This window comes from Dermacentor silvarum, chromosome 1 (assembly GCF_013339745.2).
Source record: "Dermacentor silvarum isolate Dsil-2018 chromosome 1, BIME_Dsil_1.4, whole genome shotgun sequence".
Classification (NCBI taxonomy): Eukaryota; Metazoa; Arthropoda; class Arachnida; order Ixodida; family Ixodidae; genus Dermacentor; species Dermacentor silvarum.
Genome location: NC_051154.1, coordinates 421,387,939 through 421,400,690, shown reverse-complemented (window position 1 = coordinate 421,400,690; position 12,752 = coordinate 421,387,939). Strand labels below are relative to the sequence as shown.

General features: G+C 45.9%; 1 protein-coding gene across 1 annotated transcript; it reads left to right on the top strand.

Annotated features, from left to right (window-relative positions):
* Positions 1–5,029: 5,029 nt before the first annotated feature.
* Positions 5,030–5,707, top strand: LOC119447680 (palmitoyltransferase ZDHHC15B). Its single transcript, XM_037711505.1, has one exon. It carries the CDS (start codon positions 5,030–5,032, stop codon positions 5,705–5,707), a length of 678 nt encoding a protein of 225 aa, XP_037567433.1.
* The last annotated feature ends 7,045 nt before the right edge of the window (positions 5,708–12,752 follow it).

Below are 12,752 nucleotides of genomic sequence, written 5' to 3'. Positions count from 1 at the left end.
TCTTTTATCTTGGGGCGTCGCCAGAGCTCGGGAAGATCCCGAGTTTCGCCAAACTCGGCGCACCCTGCATAGCACCCCAGACCTGTGTTAGCGGAAGTTTAACGTAGGTATACAGCAGCGCAGCCTCATGATGGCCACTTCAATTTTTCATGTGTCGAAAAAATTTCTCTGCCAAGGGTATAGAAGATGTCTTAAGCCATAGAGTTAGTTAGAGCAGAGCCTGACACTACCTGCATAATGACGCTCCTGCGAAATCTAGCAGCAGTGACATGAGCAGTCAAAGGACAATACGGAAAAATTGGTCCTGTTATCGATGCCTTGGATAGAGAATCTGCAATTTCATTTAGAATAAGTCCTTATGGCCAGGTACCCAAATTAAACGCACTGTTCTCAAGTAACCAGGTACCAATAATGAAACGTCCTCAATACGCGAGAGTCACAAGAAGCAGTGAGGGATCAGCACAATGATAATGAATCAGTGACTATCACGGCTGACGTAATTGATGGACCTAATTTGCGTGGAGCCAGTACCACCACCATGAATTCGGCTAAAAGATGGGTATGAAATCTGGCAGCCGAAGAGAGTGCAAGATAGTCCAATCAAGAATAGTGGAAAAAAATACCAACACCTGACTTTTCTTCATATTGCGAAGCATCTGTCGCAATAACGATGTTTGTTTCTAGGCTCTGCAGATGATCTTGTAATAGACCGTCTAGAACTATGTGGTAGTAATCTTGAATTATTAGTAAAGGTGTCATCGAATTGATTATCAGTGGTAACAGATTTGTCGGGAATCGGAAGAACATCGCAGATGCGCACGTTCAAAGGGACAAGTAATGTTGCGTGAATATAATTTGCGGAGTATGTGATCGCGGCCAGCTTACGCCAAAAAACAACTGAGGCTGGGGAATGAATATTGCTTGAGAACGTCGCAGCGGGGATCCATAAATTCTCAAGAGCGTCTGCACTGTCAAAAGACTGAAGCTGCACGAAAGAGGAGGAACACGGGATTCGAGATAAAGAACAGAATTTGCAACAAATTACGAAGCCCTAGGCACAAGCTAATGATTCTCTTTCTAAGAGGATCAGAGGGCGGGACGTGTAAGCTGGAGCCCCAGAGAAGAGTACGCAAGCAAATTCTAATTTGCGAACGTACATACGATATAAAGGGCGAACGTACATACGATATATCAGAAGTGTATCTCTTCTCAATCCTATTGGACTATTGCACAGCCTACGCAGAATGCCAATTGCACGGGTACCTTTTCCAGTCACATGATGTATGTGTGGCCGCCAGTTGAGAGAGGCGTTATAATATTCGAACGTACTTAACAGACTCTACCTGAGGTATGTCTCGAAGGTAGTAAGAGAGTGAAATATGCACTGGGTCATGTATCGAAAAAACGAGAATGGTGCATTTTCTGGCATTGAGTAAAAACTGGTTAACATCTAACCAGCTCTCAGGGCACAAAGGTAAGTTTGCAGTCATTGATATAACACGTGAATGTCGTTTTCAGATGCGAAAAATGCAGTATCATCTGCATAAACTTAAGTTGTAACTTCTTCATGACGGGGAATTGTGCTCATGAGAATATTAAAAAGCGCCGGGGAAAGGACTGAACCTTGCGGTACTCCTCTCGTTTGTTTGCACCTAGAAGGAAAGCCGCTTTTGTAGCAATAGAATTCTCTTTCAGTTAAAAATGAATGAATCCATGCTACTATTACCCAGGAACACCACAACATGTTAGCCGATTCATCAAAACAGTGTCTTTCACGGTATCAAATGATTTAGCGATATCAAGTGTCACTAAGGTAGCGTATTGCTTATGACGTCGAGCAAGTTGTATCCGGCTTTTTTGTCGACGTGGGCATGCCAGATGGAGCAGCCGGCCCTGAAACCAATCTGACGGGCAATAAGAATTGAATTTTCGTTAGCAAATTTCATGATGCGAAGGTGAATAAGCCCCTCATTTAATTTTACTACCTTTGACGTAAGCGCAATAGGCCTGATGTTCTCCAATGCATACCCTCCCCCTTGTTCCTTAAGTATCATTATTACTTTGGCAAGCTTCCACTGCAAAGGAATCCAAGCATTTTAATCGAATAATTTCCAGGTCTAAAAGAATGTTCGTCGATTACTATGACAATATTTTAGCATGCATTTGTGATTCCGTCAGGGCCAGGAGCTGTATCCGGCAAGCATGGTGCAGTCTGACTGAGCTCAGACAAGGAAATTGACGTGAAGCCATCCGAAGAGTCTAAAGCATAATGAATAGCTAGCAGCCGGGCTGCAAATCAATTTTCTAAACCTTTGGCAATCGCTTCTAGAGAAGCTTATTTCTTGCGGGGTCAAAACGATGGAATCAAATGTTGACGGCTTTGGTCGCATCTTCCTAGCGCGAAGAAATGCGAGCAAAGCACGCTTGTTTATCATTTTGATAGATAATCGAAATGCCTAATATCATATTCATCTTTGGCTCGGTTAACTTTAGAAAGCTTTCTTTGATCATAGGCGATGCTTGACTCTTTTTGGTTTTGTTTTAATAATCTTAGAAATTGGAGATCCCATGCGTTTGGGAGCTCGAGCGTCAAGTTCCATATCTGTATCACTAAGAGAGTCTGAAGAAGAGGACTCACCCTCGCCTGGTTGAACTGGCGGAGTAATGTCCGTCGACTGATCTATAATGTAGATGGCGTCTCTACCTTGTTGCTAGGCGTTCGAGGTGTGGCGTTAGGTACGAACGACTGCAGCGGTGCCTTAATGGCCTGCATCATTGGTTAACCTGACTGGAAATTATTTGCGCCAAGCAGTCTGATAGGCTGGATATCAGTTTATCCATAGCTTTCGTCATTGCCTTTTCCACAGCAGCGTCAATTGCTTCCGAGAAATTAATATTCATACTTGGAGTGTTGTGGGCTGTAAAACCAGAGTATCTGAAGGCCCTGTCTTTAACAACTTCAATTGCATGTCTTCGGGCAGCGACGGCGGTCGATTATTTCAAGAATTTGAGTTTCTTGAGCGCGAGCTGAGCAGTTCGAATCTGCTGGTGTGTTCCACTGCAGAGCAGCACTTTTGAGATTGTGCAGAGCATTCACTTGAGGGATGACCATCTCCACAGGAGTGGCAACGCAAGCTCGACTTACATCCTCCGGTGCTGTGCCAAAATCTCCAGCAATTCTGGAATTGGATTGGACGTGACGCGAGTGGTTCTACACGAAACACAACAGGCCACACTTTGATTTCAGATGGACATGATGTGCCCACAAACGTGGCAATTATGGACTCACTCGGAATCCTCTCATTATTTACAAGGCGATTGCAACAATAAATAGCAATGGCACCTGCGGCGGAGAGCTCGTCCAGGGTTTTAGTTGGACTTAGGTGGGAGTCGACGCCCCGTGCGATAACCTTGGTGCACGCAAGGTGATGCGGGATAATTTCTTCTTCCTCCACTGGCCTCGAAACGTAACAACGGGCGTCCATTGTTGGCCCCGAAATGAATTGGACGTCGGGGTTGTTGCAGCTCGTGACGATTATATACCCACAATTGATGATCGGTGGCACAGCGAGAATACCTCACGCAGCACACACATACGAGAAGGGCTAGGCCGTGGAACATGAGACACAGAAGTCATGCAATGATAAAAAAAAACAAAATGTACGTAGCCATTAAATTATTTCAAAGAGCGTTGAACACTGTTGTTGTTATTGCCGTTTACATGTGGCACGAACGTACCTACAATTGGCGGCATTTCTCCTATCTCTTCTTTGTCTTCAATCTCGTTCGACTACACATGCACTTCCTCGCACATTTCAAGTTTTCTTTACTGTTATTTATTTTCTAGTCCTCAACACTTTTCTGTCATCTGCAAAAAGAAATAAAATGAAACAGGCTCACTTTTTTGAGGAAACTCATCTTAATTTTGCTCGAAATGAACTAAACAATATGCGCATTGGCACCGTTATGTCTGTCATGCCTAGTTCGGCTTATGTCACTGCGGCTAGGTTTAGAAAGTTTTCCCTATTCCAAGATTCTACGAAACTGAAAATGCGAACGTCGAAATTTAATCATTTTCCCTTTTCGTGGGACACTAAATGATGTCCCACCCCTCAATTAGAAATCTCCATAACAAAATTACGCTGCCGAATCCCATCATTACATTTTTACCTATACAGGTCCGCTCTGGCACCGTCCCCTGTGTGTCCTACCTGCCAGGAACCCGAAAAAGTTGATCACTTTCTATTGTCATGCCGTCGCTTTAGGAATCAGAGGCAGAAATTCGACTTTTAATTCCGGAAATTGGGTATTCCTCCCACTACTCAAAATATCCCTCCTTCGGGGCTTCTTCATTGGGCTTTAGCCACAGGAACATCTGCGTGGCCCTCTGTAACTATATGTGTGACATAAAATACTACCCTGTTTTTCTCTAAATAAAAATTGGATAGCTCATTAAATCGCTAATTGTTATATCGAAATTATTCTAATACCAACAAAAAAAATTTGCTCTTTATATATAATTTTTTTTTCATGTTTATTCGTCTCTGCCCGGTAAATCTCTTTCCTAATTATCATAAAAGTTACCCTGATTTACTTTTTCGTCTAGTTTTTTTTCCTTCTCCCCTTCCCTTTAACCTTTAACCGCGGGCTCCTTGGCCAATCCCCTGTAGTGGGTAAGCGCCACGGATGAGATCAAGCAAGCAAGCAAACCATCGCCGCGGCGCAGACGTTCGTCATTGGCTCTTCCGTATACTAGAGAAGGCTTAGTCGCCATGGCGCTGCTGGGTTCCGACGGCCGCGGAGAAACCGGCGTCCTCCCGCCAGCCTTCCCGCGCAAACCTCGCAATGCCTCTCGCCGGAACCCCTGCGTCACGGGCATCGCCGCTCTGGTGCGGCTCCTGCGGGCCTTGCTCTGCCCGATAGCCGGCTGCCACAAGCGGTTCCGGGGCGCCTTCGCCCTCTTGCGGCTCATGCCATCGTTGTCGAGCTCATCGTGCTCGGCTGGGAGTACCACACGTACGTGCTGGTGATGTGCCGCCACCTGCTTGCGGGCAGCGGCCTGGCCTACAGGCTCTCGCGCCTAGTCGGCTTCCACGTCACGCTGTTCGGCGCGCTGTGGCCCTTCGAACGGCTGCTGCGCACGCCGCTCAAGCCGGTGCCCGTATGCTTCTACGTGATGCAGCGCAAGGACAGCGACGACCAGCGCTACTGTTACCGCTGCCACGTGATCAAGCCGGACCGGTGCCACCACTGTCAGATGTGCGGCGCGTGCGTGCTCAAGATGGACCACCACTGTCCCTGGTTCAACACGTGCGTCTCGTTTGCCAACTACAAGTACTTCATCCTGTTCCTCTTCTACTCGTTCGTGCACTGCACCTACGTGTCCTGGACGACGTTCCCCCACTTTGGCATCACGCCGCGCCTCATCCTGGGCTTCTGGCCCGAGCTCAACATCACCTACCTCTTCCTCCTGTCGCTATTCTTCGGCCTGGCCTTCTTCGGTCTACTCTACCACCTGTTCCTCCTGTGCTTCAACTGCACCACGCTGCAGATGATTGCGCGGCAGGGGATTCGACGCTACGACGTCGGCGTGTGCAGGAACATCGAGCATGTTATGGGACCGCACAAGCTGCTCTGGCTCGTTCCCGTCTACACCAGCCTCGGAGACGGAGCAGTCTTTCCCCTGCGCTCGGACATCGCCAAATAGGCATGGGCGGTGTGAGCCTGGAACGGGCGCGCTCGTTCGCTGCTTGCGTCTGGCGGCGTATTGTGACGAATGGGAACGCGACATGGAGCCGGTCGGGACACGTGGTTCGTGTTTGCAAACTGTCAAGGCCGCCTTCCCCAGGAGACCTTCGCCGGCCTAAAGCGAGCAGTAAACGTAGTTCTTTCTTCTTTCTTTCTTTCTTTCTTTCTTTCTTTCTTTCTGTTCGTTTATTCTCCGCTTTTTTTTTTTTGTTTTGTTAAAGCACTGAAGAACGAGGACAGACTGGGCTCGGATCGTTGCAAAAATGGGTAAATAGAATGCAATTGACTCTATCATATACAGAAGTTTATAATGTTATAGGTACAAAACATATTTACAGATAAGAAATTGTCGATTTGCTAATCGTGGAAGTCGAGGAGAAAACACTGCTGCAAAGCTCGGCAGCAGTGTTTTTCGTTGGCACGCTTATCACGAAGCTCTTTCCGCATATCGCTCTTCTATCAAAAACGCCAGGAGTGACTATCTCAACATACGTTTCCCTCGCTATTGTCTACTGACCCATCCAAGTTTTTGAAAAGCGTTAAGCCAATGAAAGACACCGTAATAACACTTACTGATTCCGATGGACGTGCACTGCGCAACGAAGAATGCTGTTCCGTTCTTAACGATGGTTTTTCGCAATGTTTTTCTGATTCACGAGCAATTTCGGTGCCGCAGCTATGCGATCGCGGGTTTTTTTCCAATGGATTTTCTCGTGATTGAATTTGAAGGAGTCATTAACTTAATCCGGAAACTTAAGCTGTCGTCTGCCTACGGCACCGATGAGATAAACGCGAAATTTCTGAAAAACACTGAAGTGTACTCTTCTATAATTTTGTCACACATTTTTATGCAGTCTCTTCAGTGCTCCTCTTTGCTACCTGATTGGAAGGTGGGCAGGTGATTCCCGTCTTTAAATCCGGTAACCAACGCTCGGCCTTTAACTACCGACCAATTTCATTAACAAGTATCCCTTGTAAGATGCTTGAGCACGTAATCTATTTTAACCTTATAACATTTCTTGAAACCAACTCATTCTTCACCAGGTTCCAACATGGCTTTCGTAAGCACCACTCGTGTGAAACTCAGCTTCGGTCTTTTACGCATGATGTCATCCTATAGCACTAGATAATAAAATTCCGGTTAATCGTATGTTTTTAGACTTCGCAAAAGCCTTTGGTTAAGTGTCGCACCAACTATTACTACTTCAGCTCAGCACACTCAACATCAACCCCAATATCCTCAAATGGATAGAATGCTTTCTGACGCACCGCACTCAGTACGTAACAGCTAATGATTTCCTCACATTCCTGCGCAGTTAAATCTGGCGTTCCGGAAGGATCAGTTTTAGGTCCTTTGCTCTTTTTAATATATATTAATGACCTTCCGTGTAACATCAAGTCATCCATAAAACTGTTTGCAGATGACTGTGTCATGTACCGGAGAATAACTAACGAAAACGACAACTACCCTCTTCAAGCCGATCATAATCGCGTCTCTGACTGGTGTAGTACATGGCTAATGACCCTTGACGTAAATAAATGTAAAAGTATGGCAATCTTGCATTTTTCTAACACTTCTGAACCTTTTACCTACCCTTGAATGGAACTAAATTAGAGCAGGTTAGTACTTACAAATACCTTGATGTTTACATAGCGAATGATTTATCATGGCACTCTCACATTAACTACATTACTAACAATGCTTGTCGTACTCTTGGTTACCTTCGCCGAAACTTTCGCCAAACGCCAGCACACCTTAAACTACAGCTATATCAAACATTAATCCGTCCAAAGCTCGAGTACGCTTCAGCCGTATGGGATCCAGCTCAATCAACGCTAATTGACACCTTAGAACCAGTCCAGAACCGTTCAGCTCGATTTATACTCAATAATTATGCTCGTACTACCAGTGTCACCTTGATGAAATCCACTCTTCACCTTCCAGACCTAGTAATGGGAAGAAGGATTTCCCGTCTCTTGCTTTTCATAAAATTTTCTTTAATAACCAAGTACTTCGACAGGAATTCATCTCAGAACCTGCTTACTTATCATGAACGTGTTGACCACCCAAATAAAGTAGCCGTTCCTTTGTGCCGCACTAATCTCTTTTTACATTCTTTTCTTCCAAAGACAAGTAGAGAGTGGAATCACCTTCCCCCCTCCATCGCTGCCACTGAGGACCAAGCGTTGTTCAAGTCTGCAGTTAATGAACACTTACTAGTGTAGCTGCAAACTAATGTTGTTGTCTTTTTCCTGTGAATTCCTTTTATTGTTTTGTTCTTCTTTGCATTGTACCCACCGCCTCTGTAACGCCCTCTGGGTCTTGGGGGTATACTAATAAATAAATAAACAAGCGGTGGAATGAAATATGATAGGCGTTACGTTAACAGACAAGAAGGCTGCGGTAAAGCAAACAAGCGTAGCCGATGTTCTGGTTTAAGAGGAAGAAATGGAGTTTTGAACAGGCCATGTAATGGCTTGGGACAGATAACCAGTAGTATTAGATTTACAGGATGGTGCCAACAGGTGCAGCCGAGAACGGGAGAGAACTGGTTAAATTTGAAAAAAATTGCGGGAATAAATTGGTACCATGCTGGCGCAAGACAAGGGTAATTGAAAATCGTGGAGGGAGGACTTCGTCCTGCAGCGGACATATATAGGCTAGTGATAATTATATGAATACAAAAAGCTTTTCCCTTGGGAAACCCGAAGATGCATAGCACCCGACTTTTGACGAGAACCCTGGTCAACATATAGTTCTGAGTTTCATTTTAAAGCGTGTTATTCCGACGGACAGATAACAAGAGATTGCGCCTGTTTCGAAAGAAGATTCGCTCAGTCAGAACCATTAAGGGACGTGCTGTCAACTGGACTGGCGATCCTGAATTTTCAGGATCGCCAGGAAGAATTCAGGATCGCCAGTCAGTCTCTAGAGTCTGTAAAGGATACGTTTATCTAGGTCAATTAATCACAGGGGACGCTGATCATGAGAAATTTACAGAAGAATAAAATTGGGTTGGAGTGCAAGTTAAGGATCGCATAAAGAGCGATGGAATGAAAAATATTAGGCCTAACGTTAAGAGCCCGGAAGAGAGCGGTGTGGATCAGAGAACAAACGGGGATAGCCGGTATTCTAGTTGACATTAAGCGGAAGAAATGGAGCTGGGCAGGCCATGTGATGCCTACGATGGATAACCGGTGGACCATTAGAGTTACAGAATGTATACCAAGAGAAGGGAAGCGCAGTCGAGGACGGCCGAAAACTAGGTGGAGTGATGAGGTTAGGAAATTTGTAGGCGCAAGTTGGAATCAGTCAGCGCAAGACGGGTAATTGGAGATCACAGGGACAGGCCTTCGTCCTGCAGTGAATATAAATAGGCTGATGATGTTTGTCAACTGTGACACGCTCGTAAACATTGATACTGGTACAAAAATTTTTTCCTGTTAAATTAGTAAAAAATCACCCACGATTACGATACTCCCTAATGCGACATTTGAGCGCAGCTCCATACGTGGTTTCATTGCGCGATATATTTGGCTGGCTCGGGACAATCTAGTCTCGTGCGGCACGTTGCAAACGAAGCGAAGTGTGGCACGACTGCCTCGCTAATTTGGAGATCCCGACAGGCAGCGCGTGGGTGACGCGCTGCCTCCCATCCAGGCGCGCTACTCTGGCGCCATCTCGTAGTAATCGTCACACGTAATACGCTTTTCTTCTCACGCTTTCCCCATACCCTCCTACTCCGCTTCTGCCTCATTGTCCCGCTGCACCCTCCTCCTCCGCCTTTCTCCTCTTGTCTTTCATACTCCACAGCGCTCCGCGTTCGCTCTTTCATTCTTCGCTGAGCTCGTTCGCTCGCTTACGCCACACCGACGCTCGACGCAGAATGCACAGGACCGCATTGCCGAAAGTCAAACTAGGGACCATCACCCCTTTCCAATCCCTCTCACCCTTCGTACCTATTGTAATTCCACAGTGCCCTATTTTTTCATCACAGCTGCATTTCTGCTACCTTTAGCCGTCACATATTTTTCATGTTCCGTTAGGTACTCAGCCCCATTGTTTATCCACACTCCAAGATATTTGTACTTATCCACCACCTCCAGCGTAACCTCCTGTATCCTATGCTCGCTGCCCTGATTATCATTAAAGTCATGACTGCCGATTTTTCTTTACTAAACTTCAAACCTAAGCATCTCCCTCTTTACCACAGATGTCCATTAATCTCTGCAAGTCTTCCTTGCTGTCAGCCATAAGTACAATGTCATCTGCATACATCAGTCCTGGTAATGACTGTTTAATCCATTCTCCCTGCTTGAAATAGGAAAGGTTTGAAGCCAAGTCCGCTCCTCTCTAATTTTTTCTCTAATCCTTGTAAATACAGCATGAACAACAGAGGTGACAGAGGGCACCCCTGCCTAAGCCCCTGCTGTATCTCTATAGGCCCAGATACCTTGTTTTCCCCATTTTATAAGCACCCTGTTACTTTTATAGATATCTTTTAAAAGATTTCTTACTCCATCTTCCACCTCTAGAGTGCCCAGTATGTCCCACAAATCCTTTTGGATTACACTGTCATAGGCTCCCTTGATATCCAGAAAGGCAAGCCATAGGGCCTGTGTTCCTTTTCTGCTATTTCAATACACTGTGTCATGAGAACAGATTATCTTCTAACCTTCTTTGTTTCGGAACCCATTTTGTAGTTCCCCCAGCACCTCCTCGCTCTCCACCCATGCCTGCAGTCTGTCCTTTATAATCTGCATCACCACCCTGTAAACCACTGACGTCACTGTTATGGGACGGTAGTTAATTGTTTATGTCGGTTTTGTCCCCTTTTTCCTTATATATCATGCTCATCCTGCTCATCTCCACCCGTCGGGGGCTTTACCGTCCATTATCATTTTGCTCACTGCCTCTCTTAATGCTTTCTTAGATTTTGGGCCCAATGTCTTTATCACATAATTGGGATGCCATCAGGACCTTTCGACGTGCTACTAGGAACCCTCTTCTCTGCCCTTTCCCACTCGCTTTGTGCCAGTGGAGCCACTGCACTGACTAGTCCATCCTCACCTGATTGAGCACATGCTATGTTTCGTTCTTTAAATTTTTCTGTCATCATTGTTCTTATATGTTCCATTGCCTCATCTCCCTCTAGTCGAACATCTTGAGCTGTAACTATAAACCTCTGCTCTAGGCTAGTCTCATTACTCAAGGAGTTGAGATGTTTCCAAAATTTCTTTCGCTGCTTTTCTATCCTTTTGTTCACTTCTGACAACCATTGGCTCCCTTCTTCTTCTGATCTTCTCATTGATCAAATTGGATGCTTCCCTTCTACAGTTTAAGAAGTTGTTCCATTTTCTGCCTACATCAGCTTCTGGTTCACCCCTCTGCTTTGAATATCTGTGTTCCCTGGATGCTTCCTGGCGTTTCTCTATGGCCTTCTTAACCTCCTCATCCCACCAGCTCTTGGGTTTACGTCTTCTGTTCCCTTTTGTCCTGACTCGTACCTTAGTAAGCTCTAGCTCAAATAGTCCTGTTAAATTTGCATATCTCCATTCTGTTTTTGTATCCTCTGAAATTACTTCCTCAATTTGCTGGGTTGCTATTTCAAGCTGCTTTTCCGAGTAAAATATCCCACCTGGTTGTTCATCTTGCCTCCTACCTACTTTCATTTCCCTTCTAAAACTCAATACGTTTGTGATCACTACCTAGACTTCTGGAGCCATATTCATCTATGCTCATTACATTTAGCCTATCGTGCATCCTATGTGACAAGTGCATAATCTACCGTCGACTGCAGGCTCCCTACCTCCCATGTTATGTGCCCTTCACACTTCTCAGTACTGTTGCATACAACTAAGTCATGCATTTCACACATATCCAGCATCATGTTGCCTGTTGAGTCTGTGCACCCGTCCATGTCTTCTATGTGTGCGTTCATATCTCCTAGTATAATCTCGCACCCTTCTCCTAGCTCATTAATGTCACTTGATATGCATTCCAGCATTTTTTTTGTTTTCCTCTTTGGCATTTGCCCTGTCCACAGGTATACAAAGGCAAGGAGTGTCTGCTCTCCTGCAACTTTCCCTTTTAGCCATAAATGCTCCTTGCATTCCTGTTTGACCCTTTGCCAGTTCATACTTTTATGAATGAATGCACCAATTCCACCCCCTTTTCTGCTGCCCTCTGTTCTATTGCAATATTCCCATGCATAGTCAGGATTACAGGGAGGTTGCTCCATGTCCCTAAGATGTTCTCCACAAACCCGTATACCATCAGCTTTTCTTGCCTTAGTTGCTCGTCTATCTCCTCCCACTTCAGCCTATTCCTGCCACCTTGCATGTTAATGTAACCTATGTCAGAATGACCTTGCCCCTGGTGCTTACGTCTATTTCTTCTACCGATTCTACGTTTCTTGAATCTTGGAGCCTCTCTGGGTCCGTCTTCGTCTACCCTGGTGGTCTTAGGGCTCTGGGTCCCCCCAAAAAAGCCGTAGCTTGGCGCCCTATCCTACTACCTACGCTCCCGCCCGTGGCACCACTGTAGTGAATGCCATCCTGTGCAAAAGGCTGGGAGCCAGACTCGTACACTTCCCGGTTCCTCCATTACACCGTACCCAAGTGGTCTGCTCAGACCCCTAACCCGGTTAGCCTCAAGCACCCTCCATTCCATCGCGCTAGCCTGGCCCCGGACATGTGGGATTGTGCATATGGTCACATGCACTTTCGCAGAGGTTTCTCTGAGTTTACGCAACCCAACCTCTAACTGTCCGTTTAGGTTCTGGCTCCTTCCCTTCAGCACATCGTTGAGACCAGCATGGATAACGACCAGATGTTCATGCTCGAGGTTGTCCGATACCACCTTCTGAGCTTTTGCCATTGCGTCAACCATGCATTTCCCTGACTGGGCCTCCACGCTCACCCGCCCGTCTGCCTTCGCTGTTGTAAGGACGCCCTCCTTAACCCTAGCTACGTTGGAGTCCCCCACCACTAGGACCCTTCGC